The 22,801-nt window shown below is 45.2% G+C and overlaps 1 protein-coding gene across 2 annotated transcripts in view; it reads right to left on the bottom strand.

Annotated features, from left to right (window-relative positions):
• The window catches only part of PHLPP2 (PH domain and leucine rich repeat protein phosphatase 2), a 704,566-nt gene that overhangs the window by 221,029 nt on the left and 460,736 nt on the right, over window positions 1–22,801 (bottom strand). For both annotated transcript variants that reach the window (XM_078669274.1, XM_078669275.1), the window contains one exon: window positions 14,608–14,703. In XM_078669274.1, coding sequence (XP_078525400.1) covers window positions 14,608–14,703 — 96 coding nt within the window. The remainder of the gene's footprint in view (window positions 1–14,607; window positions 14,704–22,801) is intronic.

Genomic DNA, 22,801 nt, shown 5'->3' with positions numbered 1-22,801 from the left:
AAAGACCATAGGTGGCAATCTTTCTCTGTTCAAGCAGCTGAACTATAGAACTCTTTACCCCCAAACATAAGATCTACAGATAACTATCTTATCTTCAGAAGACTACTCAAGAGTTGGCTTTTCACCACATAACCACCACACCCAAACATAAATATACAGCATATACCTCTGTATATAAGCATTTATTTGGATTATAGATGTGTACCTACATAAGTGCATTGCTTAGTATAAACATGAGTAATAATTATGTTTATAAATATATAGAATTTAATTAGTTTTGCTTATCAAATGTACATATTACTTATGGTCATATTATTCTATGTTTAACATGTATATAGGTTACTGCATAAATAAGTCAATTTTTATCATAACTATCTACAATTGCTTCAGTATTGACAAAAAAAGAAAAAATATATAAATTATAAAACCAAATAAATTAGCTTAAAGTACAGCAACAATTGAAAGTTTGAGTTTATAAAATACAACCTATATCTAGATATATTATCTTCCTTATACTTATACACATTCCATGTACTTGTGTATCTTTATATTTATTTCTTTACTCCTAATTCAGCATCTCCAATTCACCACCCTATATCTCACCCCATACCTCTCTCAATATAACCTCAACCTCCACTCTCCGACTCATCACAAACTTCATCATACTACTATCTCTAATGCACTACCCAATTACTCACTCTATTCCTCTCTCAGTATATATTCTACCTCCACTCTGTGACTTATCCTAAACACCATTCTACTACTATGAACCCCCAAATAATCCGTTTAGACTCTTCACTCCTCTACCGCTCCTTGCATAATCTCAAACCTTCTTTACTATCCTGATCTCCCAAACTAGCCTTTCTAAATCATTCTGCCCGACTTTTTCCCCCTCCACTTCTCCTCTACTCATCCAAAACCTCCTTTTACTGCTATGATCTTCAAATAAACACTTTTGAGATCCTTCCCTCTTTAATTCCTCCACTATCCTTTTCAATCCAACTAACAGACTCACATGTCCACCGCTCAAATTAATTTCATATTTGCCAATACTAATTCACCACTATTCTGTTTGAGTTCCGGAGTGGCATGCTACTTGTTAAAAAGCGCTTCAACACCTCATCAGGGGTAGCAAACACTATATAAATGCAAACCCTTCCCTCTTCTAACCCTCCACTGTCCCTTTTCAATCCAATTTTTTATTTTATTTATTTATTTATAAAGTTTTATATAGCGCAAACAAGATCCCGAGGGATATCAGAGCGCTTTACAATGACCTTACATATTTATGCCAGTAGGTAGGTATTGTTAGGACCGTTTTCTGACTTGCCTATCTTTAACACTGTTTGACAAATCATCACTAAAATTTCCCAAAAAAAGGGTGCCGGTGATTCTTGTTGTGCATGGAATGTTTTGGGGCAATTAGTACGTACGTACATACACACACACACAAACACACATAACCTCCTGTAGAGTTGTAATGTTGAACCTTTGTGCTCTTATGAACATGTTAAGGGAGCGGAGGTCTAATATGGGTCACAGTGACGTGCCTGGTTTTGGTATTAGGAAGTATATTAAGTGGATTCCTTTTAGGGGCACCCTCGCTATTGCCTATTTTTGCAGTATTTCTTTTGCTTCCTACCAAAGATAGGTCTTTTCTACCTTCATGTGGATGTTATGCTTTTGGCTTCAAGTTGGTGGGTGTTTCTCCTGTTCTGTGCAATAGCCGTTTTGGATAATGTTGAGAATCCATTTGTCAAGAGTGATCTCCTTCCACTCCTGGAGGAAGTCTCCTATTTTTCCCTTCCTGTGTGTGTGTGGAAGTCCACATTTAACAAGTTACTTGTTTGCTGTTGTCGCCCCTCTTGACTGCCTCTTGCTCGCCCGCGAAAGGGCAGTTTCTGTGGCGCTTGATATTGCCACTATCATGTCGGTGTTTTTGCTTGGCCCTTGTGTGGGAAGGTTTGATGTGTTGCAATGGTTTAGAACCCTCCTCTTCCTGTCAGTCTTTTAATGGGGGGGGCTCTCCTTCTATGCTGTACTCTACACTGTAGGGTCCATATCGACTTTGCTGTGTTATCTTTTTTCAGTTGTTGCAGTGTGTCATCTGTTGCACTACCGAACAGGTGTTCTCTGCTACACAGTATTCTTGGCCTGAACCTTGTTTTTGAACCCCGACATTCGTACCCAAGCATGACGTTTTAGAGTCATTCCTGTCATCAGTTGCCTAGCTGCCGCATCAGCGGCCTCCAGGGCTGATTTTAAGCATGTGTTGGCTATGTTTTCCCTCATCTACTACAAGGGCATATTGTAGGAAAGTGGGTTTCTATTGCAGTAACTCCCCACACTTTTTGCCAGACTACTGATGCACTTTTCCTTGGTGTGCCCTGGATCCCTGCCAATCAGGTTCCCAGGGCCTGTATTCTTCCCCCAAAAACTAACCCAATTGGCATCTCTGGCCCCAGGTCAGGCACTGAGTAAGAAAAAGTAACGATAACCTAACTTACCTGCTAAGTGAATTTCCTCCCATTGGATAACATTTATGATTCTATGTGAAAAAGTTTCTAAGTGTCAACTTTTTAAATGCAATAATATTCCTTAAAAATCGTACCTTTAACCAAAACGCATTTACTCACCTGGTTTCAGAAAATGTCCCAGGGCTGAATCTAGGATCCAGTCCTGTGTTAGCAAAAGCCCATTCAATTGAATGTACTATACCTGCAATGTGTTGCAAACTGCTTTCTCAAAACGGTAACTAAAACCAGTACAAGTTACACTGCTATTTTGAATAACTGACTCAAATGTCCACCGCTCAAATTAATTTTACACTTCCCTATACTACTTCACCGCTAATCCTTTTTGGGTTCCGGAGTAGCTTGCTACTGTCGAAAAGCGATTCGACATCTGATATGGGGTAGTAAGTGCCATATAAATGCAATTACAATATCCTTATCAGTTTTAAAACTTTGAAAGGCATCACTAACATGCTAGTTAAAAAAGGTGTGCCCAAGGAAGGGCACATCAAATATTTTTGCTTGCACCTTGGGAGGTAAAGATGTGCTCTGGAGCCACTTCTGTCTCCTGAGCAGCAGCACTCCTGACAGTGGTCATAAACCAGCATTAGAGATATTCATTGCTGCATTGATCAGGACAGCCTCCTTTTATCTGTCTTCGTGGATCTTATGAATTAGAGGTGAAACGCCATGCCACATCTGACTGTATAATACCAAGTGCATTTGCTGCCAACAAACTGATTTTGCAGTCCAAGTTTTGAATACGCCTCCAGTCTGACTTAAATTGGCTGGATAAGCATGCTGGTATTGTGTTAGAAGCCCTATGTTTCTGTTTGAGGTGCAGTACCACTTCTTGAACGTGGCCAGTGGTTGCATGAATTTCAATCCTAACTTTCAGACATGATCCAGAATGAGAATTGATTTAGTCGTCCTGGGTTGTTCTTTGAAGACACACAAAAAACATGGTCCACCGAAGACACTGGAAAATCGAACTCCTTTACAGCTCTAACAAGCATGAAACAGGTTATGGAGTGAGCAGTGGCAGAACTGTAGCCCTAGTGGTTTGGGGGCTTGAGTTCCAGGAAGCCCCCTCCAGCACTGTGCATGGGCAGCGGGACCCTCGTCTGAGAGCTCCTGACTGAGTCTGAAGCGAGGGGGCCCCCTCCATGTACTTTGAGATGGGACCCTCTCAAATTTCATTACGCCATTGAGGATGAGGCAGACAATCTGGCTGGGTAGGGTGGTCTAGTCTTCTTTAGGCAGAATTAAATCTATACATTCTTCTTTGTCCTGACTGTCAACATCATCCTCCCACTCTTCATCCACGACATTCCCGCTCTTTTCATCCTGGTCTGTCCTGGTCACTCTTAGGGGACCCTTCTTTGTCCTCTCTATCTCTTGGGATTGAGGTTTCTGGACAAGGCACCACAGGCAGCATCAGTGCGTGTGGCCGAGGTGACAGGGGAACCTGGGGTGGTGGTATAGGTGAAACCTGTTACTGTGGTGGTCCTGTTTGAGGCCCCTATGGAGGATAATGACACTGAAGCTGAGGAACCAGTCTTTTAAAAGGCTTCCAACATGTGCTGTAGCATGGTTATGAAAGAACCAGACACCTGCATCACAGAGGTTCACCATAAGGATGTCTAGGCGCATATGAATACCTATAACCTCTTCTTCAGTCTTCTGGTGGACGTTATAGTGGATCATACTCCTTATAACTTTGCAGCTGAAACTCTGGGTCTCTTCCTTCCTCCTCATATTTCGAATGCAGACCACATCCAACTGTGCAGTGCTACAGGCCATATCTGAGACCTGGTATTGGTCACTGAAATTAACCTATGGCTCAGAGTTTGGTATCTGCACTGGAAAAAGTACAGAAACGTTCATTGGCGAGTGAGACAGGATGGTGGTGTCTCCATAAATAGTTGAAGGATCAAATCTGTTGCATTCGATGGAATCATAGCTGGCATTGCATATACAGATACAGTTTAAGGGGGCATGGTCATTGACATGGTCATCATCGACAGGGGCAATGAGCGTGATTTGTTTTTGCCGATGGGATCTTCTTCTTCTTATTATTATTATTATTGAATTTTGTACCGCGCACGGTTACCCAGGGGCATCCCAGCGCTTATAGAAACCAAGAGCAGGCTACTAATGGAAGCAAAGAAGCTGCAATTATTCTGGAAAGAGATGCGTTTTCAGCTGTTTTCGGAATCTGAGAAGATTTGGTTCGGAGCGCAGTGCGAGTGGGAGGGAGTTCCAGGCGCGCGCTGTATGGATAGAAAAACTCCTGCCCCCTGAACGGGCTCTCCTAATTCTCTTTGTCTGAAGGAGATATTTATTGTCGGAGCGTAAAGCTCTTGTGGGCTTATAGGGCCGGATCATGTCCTTCAAAATAGCTGGACCTTGCCCCTGTATGCTCTTATGGGCGATGCAGAGGGATTTAAATGTAACTCTCTCTCTAACAGGGAGCCAATGGAGTTCTCTTAAAGCAGGCCTGGCTGACTGCCTGGCCGGAACGTTCCGCAGCAGCCTTGCTGCTGCGTTCTGCACTTGTTGCAGGATCTTAAACGTTGACTCTGGCGCTCCGAGAAAGAGTGCATTACTGTAGTCCAGGCGTGAGATGATTAAGCCTTGGACTAACAGCTTCCGGGAGAGTTCTGGCAGCAGGGGGAGAACCTTGCGGGCCGACCGGAGCATTCCATGACACACGCCAGCGGTCTTCTTGGCGTGTGTCCTAAAGGACAAATCCGGCTCCAGCCAGACCCCCAGGCTCTTAATCTCCTCCTTTGGGTCGGGCGGGGTTCTTAGGCGCCTATATAATGGACTTCGCTGGCAAGGTGATCGACGATGGGTGGGTGGTGTTTCATGACACTAACAATGGTTGCTCCCTCAACAGTGACAGTACAATCAATGGTTTAGGCTAGATTATTGACAGGGTGTCAGCAGAGCTAGAAATGATTGCACATCATTTTCTGCACAGGCTGGGCTTCAGCCTTTTTTCAATATCTTATGTGATGAAGGCTTTGTGGAAGTGGATGCAGGTGCTTCTAGTGGTACTTGCGCTGAGGGAGCTCCACATGCTCTTTCATGCCACTTTTGTAAAAAGGCACAAAGGATCACTTTTTACTGAATCTCTCAAAATGAGGGGTATCGCTTTCAGAGGGGAAAATTGTATTCCTCTCCAGCCACCTTTCTCTGTCCTTAAGCTCCTTAAGAAAAGTCTTGCATATGTCACAGCGAGTTGGTCTGGGAGTTGGATAGAGGCAATAAAAGGACTGACAGTGAGAATCATCTGTATACATTTTCTTTTGTCCACAATGTGAGCAGGACTTGAAAAGATAACTTTTCTCTTTGTATTTCTCTACTACAGTGGCAGATTGCAGTATCTTCTGAGATACATGATCTAAAGATCAAACCACAGAAATAACTCAAGATTTGTTGAAGCAAAATTTAAGCTATGATCCCAGAACACCTAATATAAAACACAATCAGTTACAGTAAGGTTAAAGAGCAGAGCTCTATAGAGGCACACCGTTACACACGACGTGGTGCCAAAATAAGTGCTATCGTGGCTCTAGGGTGAATAGAGAGCTCAGTACTTCCTCCTGTATGGCTGAAGTTCAGGATGTTTCAAATGACATGGATGTGCTAATAAACAAACATTACATTTGGAAGTATGGCCATTTAAACCCTGTTTACTACTATTTTAAAATTAATAGAGATTCCAAGCCTGACAATAGGGAATCATGCAAGCATGTGAATCATTGAAAGATCCAATACTGGCGAATGCACAGCAAGTTGTTGTGAAATTGTTTCAGTATTAAATGATACAAAGTTAGTACCTGTATTTAGGAGATGCTAGTATGTGTCACTCTGCTGCCCTGTGATGTAGTATTACTACATTTGTAATAATCAAACATCACTTTAAAAAGCAAAACTCACTTGTAAAGGTATGGTGCTCTCCTTACCAAAGATTAAACACAACTTTTGCATGAATCCAACCAACTCTAAATGAGGGCATGTCTGTGGCATCTTTCTACATGACTAATATGGGAAAACGTAAAAAAAACCTTTGCCTTTTTAGGTCTGTGAGCTTCCTCTGTGTTTTTCCTACTGAATCCACACAGAGGCAAAGGTTGAAATCCTCAAGTCAGCAGAGATTCCTTTTGCACCCAAGGTGTGGTGTTCGATTTTAGTGGAGATGTGAAATGAAAAAAACATTTATATAGCGCGATAGCTACACTGCGGCATCCCAGAACTGCAGACGAACACGGACAGACGGGGAAGCTCAGAGGTTTAGAAGCATTTGTTGAAAAGCAGTATTTTTAAGAGTTTGCGATAGGGTAGCAGATTAGGCTCCGCCCATATGCGTTGGGGAAGAGCGTTCCATAACTTGGCGGAGTTATAGGAAAAGGAGCGTCCGCCACATCTAGCTCTCTTTATTCTTGGGAGTAGGGCGAGGGAATAGGATGCCAAGCGGTGGTGTCTACTAGGTTGGTAAGGAGTAATCATAGATCGGCTGATTGCCGGCCCATTACTCCAGAAGGCCTTGTGTGCGATACACATGGCTTTGAATTGGATTCTCTCCCTGACCGGCAGCCAGTGTTGGTTCCTCGGTGCTGGTATTGCGGATTGTCGATGAGGGGTCTGGAGGAGCAGGCAAGCTGCGCAGTTTTGAATGATGTGGAGCTTGCGTGTAGTGAATTGAGGGGCTCCTAAATACAAGGCGTTCCCATAGTACAAGCGGGATAGAATGAGAGCTTGGACCATGATTCTTTTTGCCTGAAATGGAAGAAGAGGAAGTATTTTACGTAGCATGGAGTGCTACTTGTCTACTGTACTGTATCGCCTTGTTACTTAAGACTGTTAGTAATTACTGTTAATGTAATGTCATGAAAGCAGCCTTTGGTTTACTGTGTTGTTAAGATACAGTGGTTTGAAATGCAAAATAAATAAATAACATGTTTAAAAAAGTATTTTACGTAGCATCCTTAGCAGGCAGTAGCAAGTGGCCGATAGTTTTGCTGCTTGGTAGTTAAGGCTAAGGGAGCGGTCCAGCCAGATGCCAAGGCTTTTAATTTGGTCTTTGGGGACTGGAGCAGGTCCCAGGCATTTCGGACAGAGTAGCTCCGAATTAAAAGAAGGAGAGTTACCGAGAAGCATAAGCTCGGTTTTGTCCCTATGGTGTTTTAGGCAAGAGAGTTCCATCCATTTGGCTACCTCCTCTAGGCAACTTCCTAGGTCGCTTGGTGACTTTTCGGGGTGGTTTAATGCCACCACCAGCTGAGCGTCATCAGCGTAGGTGATGATTTTTATGCCAAATAGACGGATAATCTCTGCCAGAGGACTCATGTAGACATTAAACAGTGTGGGGCTCAGGGAGGAGCCCTGAGGCACACCACAACTGAGGGGCATGCGTTTGGAAACATCTCCTTCAAAGACCTGGAAAGATTGTTCTCTTAGGAAGGACTGTATCCAGGTGACGGCAATGCCTGACACTCCCAGGTTCCTGAGTCTAAGGATCAGTAGGTCATGGTTTACAGTGTCAAATGCGGCACTGAGGTCAAGAAGAATGATTGCTTAGTGCCCCCTTGATCCAAAATCCTCCTCAATTACTGCAAGAAGGGCGGTTTCGGTCCCATGTTGGGGACGGAAGCCGGTCTGTGAGGGATGCAGTAAGTTGATGGTTTCTAGGAACTCTACCAGAACCGAGTTGACATGCTTTTCCAAAATCTTGCTCAGCCTTGGAAGGAGGGAGATGGGGTGGTAGTTGCCCAAATTTTCCTGGTCAATGTTGGGTTTCTTTAAGAGAGCCATTACCATAGCTCATTTCCAAATAGGGGGAACCACTCCAGAGGAAATGGAGGCGTTAAGCAGAGACTGGGGCATAAAGTGACAAGCTACAGTAGATTAAGTGCTGCCTAGTTCTACCTCTAAAGAAAGCTCTTGATGCTGTTCTGATCTAAAGGTCTTAGGCATTAAAAAAAAACATGTGGAAGCCCACTGTTCTGTCCCTAAGTATTGTTGAGTGATCTTGTCATATGAACACCTCTCTCTCCTCTTCCCTGCCAATTACGGAACCCATGGCCTATGCTCAGGTGTGAAGAACACCTCAGAAGCTTTCTTGCACCTTTTGGCTTTCCCAACCATCTCAGAAATTATTCTTTGCACCTTCCTGACCTCCATACATCGTCCTCCTCCAAAATCCCAGAATATTACTTCTAACCTTCCCTATGAAAGTCCTTGTACACTTTGGCAATCCTGGGCAGAATGCATGATGCAGCCACCATTTAGGGTGAAAGTGACCCATGAGGATGGTTTCACAGCACCTTTCCATTCTGAAGTTTTCCCAGATGGATTCCCTGTAAGTTATTCAAGAGCACAAATGTGTGTTTCAATAAGCCTATCATGACAGTGTTGCAATATGATTATGATTTCAAACAATCTCTGTGATAAAGACTTCTTTATTGCCTTATTTCATGATGGTATCAGAACATCTTTTTGATACTAAAGAGTTAATCTAACTCAATCAGATTCCTGTGGGAGGGGGATGTGGAAGACAGGGTGACCAAGCTGTCCCGAGCTTATTACAGAATGCAACTTGTAATTCACGTACTGGTCTGGCTGAAGTAATAGCCACCAAAAACACAGTCTTCAGAGTTAATATTCTCAAGGGTCAGCGATGCAGGGGCTCAAACGGAATTCTCACAAGAAAGGTCAAATCTAAATTAAGGTCCCACTGAGGAACAATAAATGGGGTTAGAGGATGAACATTTTTCAACCCTTTTGGAAAACATGCAACTATGAGGAATTTGTAAAGGGATGGATGGTCCGGCAGACAGAGGAATGAAAATGCTGATAAATATCCCTTTACAGCGCCTATTGCACAAACCCTCTGAGCAAGGGACAATGTGTATTGCAGGACCTGTGACACCTTGGCCTGCAAGGGGTACACACTATTCATCACACACCAAGCAACAAAGTTGCTCCATCTGCCTGTGTAAGCAGACTTTGTGGAGGGGCGACGTGTTGAGAAAATGATGGCCACCACCTCCAGTGGCAGACGAAAAGAACTCAGATTTCTCTGTTCGGTCTCCAAGCATGCAGGTGGAGGCCTTGGAGATTGGGGTGAAGAACTATCCCCCCTGACTGGCAGACTAGGTCCGGCCTGAGTGGATGCCGTTATGGGGGACATGTAGAGAAGCCCGGGACATCCGCACACCAAACCTTTCTCAGCAAATCTGTGGCAGTTCTTGAAAGTGTTGATGCAGGTCTTCTGGCCCACGGGAAACCACAATGTGGGCAATATCCCACATGTCATAAGGGTATCTTGCTAGCTTGGCATTAATGAATTTTAGCACCACGCTGCCTGAAGAGAAAGCCTTCTTCCCCCATATCTCTAGGTGCTTCCACACCGTGTCAGCAGATGTGGATGGGAAGATTCCTCCTGATTGTCCAGAACAGGAAGCCTGTATTACAAGGCTGTCAGGCAAAGGATGTGTAAAGAGGAAAGGCCTCCGGACCCGGGAAAGGCGATACCAACACGTAATCAATCTGTTAACTGCCATGTTTGAGGAAGGTTTCTCCCATGTTCCCATGACTTGATAAAGGAGGGACTCATTATAGGGGAGCAGGGGCTCCGTCGTAGAATTTGATAGAAGGAGCACTTCTATGAGGACATTAGTCCTAGTTTCTGAAGTAGGAAGTTGAATATCCAGCTTTCACTATGATCTTATGAAAAGACATCACCTCAGGAGTTGGTGGTCCAGTGGGGAGGTCCATAGCCATTTCAGGGGTGGTGTCTAGTCCGCTTGCTTATGATAGGCCTTAAATGTTACCCTGTGTATCTTAATCGAAGTCCATGTCCAGGGTATCTGAGTCAGTGCCAAAGATTTAATGCAGCCTTTCCCTTTATTGCTCCTCTGCAATGAAGCGCTTGGCCTCTCTTAAAGATCATTTCTGGAAACCGGTGGCAGGCGTCGGTGCTGGTGGTGTCGATTTGGAAGATGAAGCAAGCGCCGGAGGCAATGGTGCCGTCCATGGCTTAGTGTAGCTCAAGACCGGGTCAAAGAAATGCTGAGCTGACACTGGTTGGCGTAGGGGCCAAGGGCATAAACATGGGTGGTATATATGGCTTCAAAGACCCCAATGGGATGCTGGTGGGCACTGACGCCTTAGAAAAATGTTGTATTGAGTAGAGTGTAATTATGTGGCACTGAGTGCTATTATGTGGAGTGTATGTTGCATTCAGTAGAGTGTAATTATATGGTGTGTAATTATGTGGGACTGAGTGGTATTATTTGGAGTGTGTGTTTCACTGAGTGCAGTGTAATTATGTAGCATATAATTACGTGGCACTGAGTGTTATTATTTGGAGTGTATTTATGTTGCATTGAGTATGGTGTAATTATATGGCATGTAAGTATGTCACACTGAGTGGTATTTTGTGGAGTGTATTTATGTTGCATCGAGTAGAGTGTAATTATGTGGTGTGTAATTATGTGTCCCAGTGGTATTTTGTGGAGTGTATTTATGTTGCATTGAATGGAGTGTACTTATGTGACGTGTAATTATGTGGTACTGAGTGGTATTTTGAGTGTATTTATGTTGCATTGAGTAGAGTGTAAATATGTGGAGTGTAATTATGTGGCACTGAGTGGTATTATATGGAGTGTATTCATGTTGCATTGAGTAGAGTGTAATTATGTGGTGTGTAATTATGTGGTATTATATGGAGTGTATTTATGTTGCACTGAGTAGTGTGTTATTGTGTGGTGTGTAATTATGTGGCACTGAGTGGTATTATATGGAGTGTATTTATGTTCCATTGAGCAGAGTGTAATTATGTGGTGTGTAATTATGTGACACTGAGTGGTATTATGTTGAGTGTATTTGTGTAATTATGACCCCCGCATCACAGCAGCAAACTTCCTTTTACACACAACCAGAACCCCTCCTAACCAAATATGCGTTCCTGCCACAAATAAATCTACAGCTTCCAGGCTGGCCCATGGAAGGTAGAGGCTGCGGGGGTGGCGGAGTAAATGGGCTTGTCTGGAAAGCCGTGCACTTTCCAAATAAAAAAAATGAAAACCAACCCATGTGCTATAATATAGACCGTTCAAAGGAGGTTTATTTATTTATTGGCGCTCTCGTTCCTAACCTGTTTAACCGCATGCGTGCGGGCGGAATTTCGCCCGTACGCTGAGATTTTCAAAAGCGCATGTTACGTGACGAGCTGGGCTCGTCATGAGCGTGCGAGGAGGCTACCTCATGACGAGCCCAGCTCGTCATCAGCGTCGAAGGGGTTAATACACTATATGTGTTTATTTTTTACTTTCAAAAAGACATGTCATGGACATGGAAAGCAGTCTTTAAAGAAACATGCGGCGTGCGCGCGCCTCCTGCTGTGGGCTGAGAGACGAGATGGAATAGGGAAGGGAAGTCCGGGAGGAGAGTTGTGCTCATTAAACAAGCCCGGGGGCCAGGGAGGTGGGGGGGAGAGGGTGGTGAATGAGAGAGGGGGCGGCTCAGGGTCCGCAAATTCCTGCTGCGAGGACGGCCGGGCTGGCTTCCCCAGACAAAGTAGTAACCTGACCCACAACAGATGGTGGCAATGCTCGCTCCCGACAGCTGTAGGCTGTGGAGTGAACATTTACAGAGAAGGTGGGACATGCACCCACCTCTGGCAAATTGCGTGCTGTCTTTCTTAGAAAGACGCACGCAAAGGCCAATAGCGTTTGAGCAAAATTAGCACACAAAAAACCACACGCATGAGCGTTGGAAGCCCTTACAAAAAGCCTTGCAGAGCAGCACATGCACTGGCTCAGGCGAGACCTAAAAAGCATCCTCTGAAAAAGATTTCTGCAATGGCATCTGCCTAAATGCAAGCTGAATGCTTGTTGTCTGCCTATGTTGTTCGGAGTCAGCAAAGAATGGAATGTAGACGCCTCGACGACAGCTTTCAAACTGGAAGCAAAAAGGTCTTAATGAGCAAATTCCTACCATAAGGGGTTGTGATAATCATAAGGTGGCTGTCTCTTGGTTCCTAGCTCCATGGCACAACTAACAGTCAGGGATCATATCGTCTGCTTAACTCGTTCCGTGCTGCCGTCGGCCATTGGCCGACGGCAGCACTACCTCCCCAGTGCTGCCGTTGGCCAATGGCCGACGCGGCCCGCCCGTTTTGCGGAAGTGCCGCACTTCCGCAAAATCGCGGGCGCCGTTAAGGCGTTAATATTGTACCTTTTATGTGTAACATTGCTTACTGTTTATCATTGTTTTTGTTGTTGTTTTTTTCTTCTTTCTTTCCACAATTGCTGTGTATATTTCATTTTGTCCTCTCCACCAACTTATTGTAAAGCACTCCGATATCCTACGGGGTCTTGTTCGTGCTATATAAAACTTTATAAATAAATAAAAATAAAATGAAAATACCAGTTGTGGAAATCTGTGGGATACAGTGAACGTTCAGAGCTAAGGCAAGGATGGAGGAGAGCTTAGTGAGGCTGTGGTGCACAGACATGCAAGCAAAAGCAGCAAGGCTAATCCCAGAGGTTCCTTTAAGTTATTCTTACTGTCTGAAAAAATAATTGTGGAATTATGAAGAACCAAGTGGACAAAAGAAGTAGGTTAGTGATTGTTTACTGGAAAGTGCTGCAGAGGTACCAATCAGGTATCTGGATGGACCTTCACCACAGTGAAAAGTATCATCTGTCCGCTATCTGGAGCCATAACATAGTGTTAAAATAATATAGAATTCCAAAAATATGGATTGCAGAATATTTATTATAAATTGGTCCTTCCTTGACGCACAATTCCAGTGGCCCGTCTACATATACTTACATTGATGATCTAGTGGTAGCTGATATTGTTGTGGGCGATATTCAAATCTAGACCTGCTGGTAGTACACAAGAGTTTCCAATTGTAGGAGAGTTTTTTTAAGAATGGTTAATTTTTCTTTTAAAAAATGTTTATTACTGCACATAAAATAAACTGAAATGTTGTACAATCGATATAGCTTTGAGTGCAATAAACAGAAATATACATTAAAATGATATCAGCTTTACCAATCAATGTGCAGCATGAAGTACCATCAATGAAGAATGATTTTATACCAACAAATACAGAAGGTGATAAAAGAAGCGAGAAGCAGACATGAAGAGGAGATATTGGTAACAAGAGAATAACGTTCCGTCTCCTCACCCACGCACACAAAGCCCTATACGAACTTGGACCTGATTGTCTCAACACGCGCCTTACCTTTTACACCCCCACCCGACAGCTGCGTTCGTCCAACCAAGCCCTCGCCGCTGTACCGCGCATCCACAAAGCCACCATGGGAGGAAGATCCTTCTCCTACTTAGCGGCCAAGACCTGGAATTCCCTTCCCATCCACCTCCGCCTTACTCAAAACCACCTAGCCTTCAGAAAACAACTTAAAACATGGATATTCGATAAGTAAACCTCCCCCCCCTTCCTCAAGCGCCTTGAGACCCTATGGGTATGTAGTGCGCTATATAAATTCTGACTTGACTTGACTTGTAATGAATGTAGAGAAACAAGCAATGAACGTTTGCTGAACTGTTAAAAAAGACCCTACAACTGAACTTGCAGGCCAATAAAGGTTGAAGAAGTACCACGTAATATTTATGCCAATTATTTTTCTTGGTCATTGCATATAATTTGTGTAGTCTGCATGCAGTTCCATTTTTCTATGTTGTTGCAGTGAGAAAGGATTACAAGTAAGGAGCTTGCACCTAACACCCGACAGCAATATTTGGAATTAGTAGTCAAGTTATCAGAGGCATCTGTGTGGGGGTATTCTGGTATTTCCATCAGTTTCTGAGTGCCTCTGGCCTCCTAAAATGCTGCTATCAACAGACTACACCTGAATGTACTCACACTTTAACCTTTTCCAGTGAAGTAACGTAGCTACAGCTATGCCCGATGAACTTAAATCCTAATAGAACAAAATCTACATACCTATTCGCACTGAAGATTGTCGGAAGAGCTGTGCATATCGAAGACACAAAAGCACAATAGGGTAGTCTGGCTTACCCACAGTTTATTTAGAAAGGTTCTTACCTTCCAGGAAGGTCAGTTAAGAGATTATAGCTCAGATCTAGTACTTCAAGTTTTTTTGCCTCACATGCCCAATCAGGAACATATTCCAAGCGATTCCTGTGAGGAAGACATATGAGTAGTTAGCATTTTGAGGTTTAGATAACATTCTAAATTAGACAGTAAGTAAAAGTATAAGGGGGCGGCTGAAAAGTAACACCCTGAAAGAAAAAGTTAATTTCTGGAATGTTATTTCCCCTTCATATTTCTAAATTTGGATCAAGCTATGAACATCTTTTAAAACAGTTTGAAGCTGAAAACGACCAAAATTTACATCTGGAGCCCACAAATATGCACAGTCGACTTATGTTCCTCGTAAATCACAGCATTATAATGCAATCACAGAATTTGTCAAATCTAAAAGATTTTGCACAGCCTTTTACATCCAAAATTAGCTGTTTACAAAAGGAGGATAATGAGAAATATGGCGGTCACACAAATCAATTTAATGGTTGTGGTTGCAATTACATGCAAATTATCTGTATTATTTCACCTTCAAACTGATCCAACTAAAGAAATTTCGAAAGAAAAACAAATGTAGGCATATTAGGGCTAATCTTAAAACATATTAAAAACGGCCGCTTGCATCATCAACCATTATTTAAAGGTCTATGGACAAATTACAATAATCACTTTTATTTGTTGTTTAGAAAAAAAATACTTCGCGGAACTCAAGTGCATGTTACTTAGCAGCTCATGAAGATGTATTGCTGATACTTTGGCTAAATTAAGGCGTACTGCGAATGTATCAGTATAGTTCTATGAACCAGCGGATATGCACAAATGCACTTTTTCTATCAAATTTAACTTAAATGGAGATTCGCAGCCACAAGGTACAGCAATAGAACACTTTCAGGAAAAATGTATTGAAGACACACTGAGTTCCAGGGGCCTTTCAAACTCTTATCATGGAAAAGGTGGAAAGGGCGCAGGCGCCATGGTCTCTAGGGGAATCCCTAATGGCCACCAAAGCAGGATCCTGACCTACCTGGATAGAAGCATCATATTGCAACATGCCAGGAAGGAAGGTGAGCCAAAATATGAGGACAAAACAATCATGAGATTCCCAGACCACACTCAAAAAGCGCAAAACTCAGAAAAGTTCCTCAGAGTCCTGACATGGAATGTTAAAGGGCTAAATGGATATGTAAAAAAATGTAGGGTACAATCTTTAAAACGCCATAAGGTGAATATCAGTTCCTACAGAAAACACATTTAACAAAACACATACCAAAGACAAAAAGGTAGCGAAGAAATGGAGAGGGCATCGACATTCATCTACTTACTCCGCATTTGCTAGATGGGTCTCACTCTGGGTGGCCGTGTGTCGCCTTCCAGCACAAATAGTCTAAGGCAGATGTTGAGAGCAGCTATTTTCTGGTTTATGGACTACTGGAGGTCAGGGAGATGACACTGTGTATATATATGATAAATCATTTTTCACCACAGTACTGTACTTAGGAACGTCCTAGCTGGATGTTCTGACAATCAGAGCTTGGAATTTTGACAATGTCCTAGATGCCAACACAGAAGGGAACCCCTCCTCAAAGATACACAAAGCGGGTATGGTGACTGCCCGAACAGGGGTCATAGATAGAATGGATTATGTTGACCTCTTAAGAACCCTCCACCCGGTGGCCTAGAAGTACTCCTGCTATTCCCACACGCACACAAAATACATATAGCAGACAAGGTAGAATGCTAGTCTTGTGCGATCTTACAATGATTTATTTGGTCAAGTACCTGCATACATGCCAACAGACCCAATGCAGGCGGGAGAGCCTAAAAATGTCTCTGCTTCAATAGAAGTCAACGGGAGACATACCTTCTCCTGATTCATTTTTTTTTTTTAATCTCCCACTTTCCTGTTCTAAAATGTTGCCCATGAATATACCTGGGTAGATTAGCCACGGATCATTCCCCTTTCAATCAATCAATCAATCAATCAATCATTTGTAAAGTGCACTACATACCCGCGAGGGTCTCAAGGCGCTGGGGGGGGGCGCTACCGATCGAACAGCCAGGTCTTGAGTATCCTCCTGAAGGTCAGCAGGTCTTGGGTCTGTCGTAGGCTCAGTGGGAGGGTGTTCCATGTCTTGACGGCAAGGTGGGAGAAGGATCTCCCACCGGTGGTTGTTCTTCGGATGCGCGGGACGGTGGCGAGTGAGAGGTCGGCAGAGCGTAGCTGGCGGTTGGGGATGTAGAAGGAGAGCCGTCTGTTGAGGTAGGCTGGAACAGTCTTGTGGAGTGCCTTGTGTGCGTGGGTGAGGAGCTTGAAGGATATCCTCGTGTTGACGGGGAGCCAGTGCAGGTTTCTCAGGTGGGGGGTGATGTGGCCGTGGCATGGTACGTCGAGGATCAGTCGCGCCGAGGCGTTTTGGATGCGCTGTAGTCGTTTGATGAGCTTGGTCGGGGCTCCCGCATAGAGGGCGTTTCCGTAGACGAGTCTGCTGCTGACGAGGGCCTGGGTGACTGTTTTTCTTGTATGTGTATGGATCCATCTGTAGATCTTGCGGAGCAGGTGGAGGGTGTTGAAGCAGGAGGAGGAGACGGCGTTGACTTGCTTGGTCATTGAGAGCATTAAGTCGAGCACGATTCCCAGGTTGTGTGCGTGGTCGGTGGGTGTCGGGGCTGCCCCCAGTGCTGTCAGCCACCAGGAGTCGTCCCAGGCTGAAGGGTTGGAGCCGAGGATGAGGACCTCACCCGTGTCTGAGTTCAGCTTCAGACGGCTGGTCTTCATCCAGTCGGCGACGGCCTTCATTCCTTCTTGGAGGTTGGCTTTGGCTGTGAAGGGGTCCTTGGTGAGGGAGAGGATCAGCTGAGTGTCGTCGGCGTAGGAGATTATGTTGAGGTCGGGCTACGTGTGCGAGCGGGGCCATGTAAATGTTGAACAGTGTCGGGCTGAGGGAGGATCCCTGGGGTACGCCGCAGATGATCTCGGAGGCTTTGGAACGGAATGGGGGGAGGCGGATGCTCTGGGTTCTGCCGGAGAGGAAGGAGGTGGTTCAATCCAGAGCCTTGTCTCGGATCCCTGCAGCGTGGAGGCGTGCGCGTAGTGTGCGGTGGCAGACGGTGTCGAAGGCGGCAGAGAGGTCTAGGAGGATGAGTGCTGCGGTCTCGCCATTGTCCAGCAGGGTCCTGATGTCGTCGGTGGCGGCGATGAGGGCAGTTTCTGGTCTATAGTGGGAGTTTGAATGCTTGTGTGGTCACATAGGGTCCGAATCCTGAAGCCCTGAGGGACACAGGATTCCTTTCAAACATATGGAGCAGAAAGACTATGTATTTGGAACGTACTGGGGGTCGACAGACAGTCGAGTCACAAAATGGGAAACCATGAAAGTAGTCTTGAGTGGGGAATGCATGAATAAAGTATATTTAGGCAGACACCATTTGCAGATGACACTCCCTGCAAAGGAGGAAAGTCTTACCAACTCCAGAAACATGATATTACAGCATAGTGGTGTATGACAATCCTCATACAGACAAAAAAAAAAAAAGAACTGGGGAAGATGTGGGGCACCTTGGATATATTCACTCTCAGGGAACGTAAACTTCACAGCAGGGGCGTGAATCAGGCCCCTGCACCATCGGAGGGTGCCCCAACACTGCAGGGGGGCCCCTATTCAGCCCATTGTTTATGAATTCTTGTGAGATACTGGAGACTCCGGGAGGGGCCCTATCACATTCTACATAAAGGCTCTATTATTTTGCGCTATGCTACTGCTTCACAGGGAGGTAGACAAGTCAGTCATATTATTGGCCTGGCTATTAAAAGGGGAGCAGTTTAATCTTATTATATTTGGGTAACAGGACTAAAGGTACTCAAGCCTCAACACAAGTGTTAGGACACAGAACGGGGCACCAGCGCTACCGGCCAGTCGACGGAACTACAACCCCCAGACCACCTAAGCTCCTGAACTACCTTACCCACTATGCCAAGCCTGGAGCATGCGCATTGCACGACGGCAGACGAGCCGGCATAAAACCAACAACGGACGCAGAGGAAGGCGTCGGATATTCGGAGTTCGTAGAGCGAGCCAGCGCTTCTGCAAGGTGAGACCTTGATTCTTGAACCAGCCCTTTGTATGCACCGCGAAGAGCGTTCCGACTTCCTTTGTTGCGACCCGTAGACCACAGGCGCAGTCCCCGCTCGAGGGTTAACGAGCACTCCGAGAGCAATTAACACTGCAGCTGTTGTGTCCGCCTGAGAGGTATCAGGCGAGCTGAACTTGTGCTTTGCTGCGCTGTTTGCCTCAGTCCCCGCTCGAGGGTATCGAGCGCTGTGACCCGCACTTTAACGCGCTACTTGCCACACTCCCCGCTCGAGGGTATCGAGCGCTGTGACTCGCGTTTCAACGCGCTATTTGTATCAGTCCCCGCTCGAGGGTATCGAGCGCTGTGACTCGCGCTTCAACGCGCTACGTGCCACAGTCCCCGCTCGAGGGTATCGAGCGCTTGGAACTCACGCTTGTCGCGCTACTGGCATAAGTCCCCGCTCGAGGATCTTTGCTTTACCATATTATTTCAACAAACGCCCGCTCGAGGGAATCGAGCTGGACTAGAGCTCGTGTTTATTGCCCTCCGTTGGATGGTGTCGGGACCGACACTAATGCGGAGGACGAGCTAAACAGTAAAGCAGTACTCCCCCACAACGCTCGAGTGGCATTGTCGGCCACTACTTAGCACTGTGCCCTCTGTTGGTGAATGCCGGGACCGGCATTCGTGCAGAGGACGGTTGGAAGGAGAGGTTGTTCACCTACCGAAAGGGCTTAAGCCCATGCACCGACCCAGCACTGTGCTGCGACTAACTGTTCATCCTTTGATTGATTAAACCTGGTTTAACCGTACAACTGGTTCTCCTGTGTCCTTGCACGAACAGAAGTCGGGGTGGTTTTCTTCTCTACTCAATCCCGAGGTACCCAGGGATTACAACAAGTTAGCATTAATGAAACACTACAAGATTACTTGGCACAACCATATTGTAGTGTTGTTCCTATATTCCCAGTAGGCTCTGTGCATTGGAATAATATATCCTATAGATTTGACGTAGGACTCAAGTCGACTAGGTCTCTATCGAATATATTAGACTTAATTGTGAGTGCCAGCTAGCTCAGAGGTCACTAGAAACGTTCTCGAATAAACAATAAACATGACAACTTTGTTTCCCAAGAATAAAACTTATCTTCAGAGTCGTGGAAACAATAGATAGATATTTTACTCAATCGTACATGCTTCATTTCATCAGAGGTGTAGAGAAATGGAGAGACTGGCGTTTTCAATAAAAGGGGACGCGCTGACACTCTAACTCTTACCTGCTCTGGTGTTCCTTGCTGCCCGGACAGTGTTTTCTGCCACAAGTGGGGGTTTGCTGCCGTTTCCACGGCAGTTGCCACCGCCATTATTTCTACAATTGCGCCTGGAAGGAGGGGACTACAAATCCCACAAGTCCCCAGTTGCGCAGGAAGATCGCGTCACTGACCAGCGCCAGGAGGCGCTTAAATTTGTGGGTGGAACCACGCAGCGCGGGACGCGCTGACACTCTAACTCTTACCTGTTCTGGTGTTCCTTAATGCCCGGACAGTGTTTTCTGCCACAAGTGGGGGTTTGCTGCAGTTTCCGCGGCCGCCGCCATTATTTCTACAATTGCGCCTGGAAGGAGGGGACTACAAATCCCACAAGTCCCCAGTGGCGCAGGAAGATCGCGTCACTGACCAGCGCCAGGAGGCGCTTACATTTGCGGGTGCACCCACGCAGCGCAGGACGCCTGCGGGCGTGCCCGGGCAAAGCCTGGGCCAAGGGCGGGCCCGTCCGCGCCCATCATAGCCTGGCAGAGACTGGACTGGGCCACCCCTCGGACAATTGGATTTTGATAGCTGGAAATTAGCATATTGGTAAACTTTAAGCACTAGAGTGTCTGAACCTTATTTTTACTATTGTAATCCTTGCTGTGGGTTTGCTAATTCATTTTCCCTTTCATATATATTCCTATTCTTTTCAGTAATAAAGGGAAGGCATCATGAGCAAAAGCAAGGGGCCAGCTGCCCCTTTAGACGCATTTATCATTAGGGCAGAAGCTCTATTAAATCATGAGATTCAAATTGCCGAAAGGAGATTGTCCCTTGAACCAGCACATACACAGAGGTGCTCACCCAGGCTCTTTGGCACACCACAAATTTCCCCGCTGATATCCCTAGATGTAGAGAAGGAGGCTCGACCGGCACTTAACTATTCTAATCGGTCCGACTCTATAGGGACTGATGATATAATTAGCTCACCAATGGGAACTAGATTAAGGAACCAAAATTAGGCAACGGTGAACAAAATAGATATTAAGGGAGCAAAAAAGAAAGCCCCAGCCCCCAGGAAGGCTAGGACCAGGGTTGCTGTGGGTTCTGTACAAGGAGGGAAATCGAAATCAAAATCTAGCATGGACCCCATGAAAATTCTTGTAAAGAGTGTATCAACCCAGACTGAGTCACATGGCGAACAGAATCACTTCCTTTCAGTTAATTATATTGTGAAGAGATACCTGGATTCTGCGAAGGAAGGTTTGCTATCTGACCTAGTGGCCCACATTAGCGAGACTCTAAAGCCGCTGAATGAAAAGTTGGGTCTATTGGAAAATGCTATGGGTCAACTGAGTTCCGGTAGTCATTCATCTAGTGCCCGCACCCTTAGGGAAGGAGATCTATCAAACGTCTGTGCACAAGCAGTGAGCAGGACTATCCCGCTCGAACCAAAGATAATTATATGTCGCGATAAGGACAGGAAAGGACCTAGTTTAAATGATGAGCCAGCATTAGCCAATAAAGCAGTTTCATTGGGGGCAGAGGAAGGAGTAAGTAGTGTGTCATATCAGGAACTAGGAGGCAAAACATATCCCGTCCCAGTCTGTGATAGACGCGGGACCATGTAGTTAAACCATTTGTATATAGTCCAAAAGGCACAGATGTAACTCCCAATGAAGATGTCTTAAAGTTACCACCTGCATCATGCCCCTGTAAGCTAATTTTAGCAGGTGTACCGGTGCTCAGGAGGGACCAGAAAGAGAATTGGCTGAACCTGAAAAATAAGGTGATCAATTGGCTAGCAAAGTTTAGGCACTTTAATCCAATGAGAGGAGCTGACATCTTGATGGTACGTAGGGTAGGTTGGGTGGGAGAATCCAGGAAGTGTATAAGAGGGGATTGTGTGGTAGTGAACTTTAGACGGCCACATATGATTAGGGCCATTTTAGCCACTAAAGAGGTGACTGATCTGGGGAATACTAGCATTAGTGTCTTACCGTTGGGTTATTTTTATAGACCAACGGAGAGTGGAAATACAAGTAATCTGGACCCAAAGATCTCGCTGAATAATTCTTATGAGGTCTTATCAACCCTTGAGGATTTGTATTGACATTCAAAGTATTTACATTCAGAGCTGGGAATACCAATAGGGCATAGGGAGGATGATTCTTTGGACCGGAGTTTTGTACTGGAGCTACGAATGGGGGTGGTCGGTCAGCTATATGGTCAAAGAGATTCTAGGGGCGAAGTACCACCCCAGCCAGCAGGAGAAGATCTCTGCGACCAACTAGCGGTAAAAAATGATGCTTCCCCACCCCATATGCTAGCCAGCAGTGACCCAACATTAAACACTGAGACTTTGGGGAACGATCTATTGCGCCCCAGGCACCTTAGTAACATATCGAACTTACATGTTGTATCATGGAATATTGCAGGCTTAAGGCGGAATATGTTGGATCCAACATGGAACGATTATATAGAGGCCAGTGATGTGATACTTCTGCAAGAGACCTGGCTCTTAGAGACAGCTCATAGAGTCGGTTTAAAAACATTTTGGGTGGGGGCGAGTCCCTCAGTAAAGGGAAGACCGTCGGGAGGATTAGTGATTTGGATCCGGGTTTCTTTGGAAATCACTATTTCACTCTGGATGTATCGTCCCCAGACATACTGGGCCTTAAACTGATGGCTAAGAATGGCGGGGTCGTACATTTGTTTAACATCTATAATAGACCCTGCCCCGCACATCGCGAGTCACCAGTAATAAGTCAGTTGGACCTCACTCTTGATTTATTGGGGCATAAAGCAAATATTATAGTAAGAGGTGACTTTAATTCCAATTTTGAGCCTGTAGCGGGTTTTGGTAATCTGTT

This window comes from Lissotriton helveticus, chromosome 12 (genome assembly GCF_964261635.1).
Source record: "Lissotriton helveticus chromosome 12, aLisHel1.1, whole genome shotgun sequence".
Classification (NCBI taxonomy): domain Eukaryota; kingdom Metazoa; phylum Chordata; class Amphibia; order Caudata; family Salamandridae; genus Lissotriton; species Lissotriton helveticus.
This window is presented reverse-complemented; position numbering and strand designations above follow the sequence as displayed.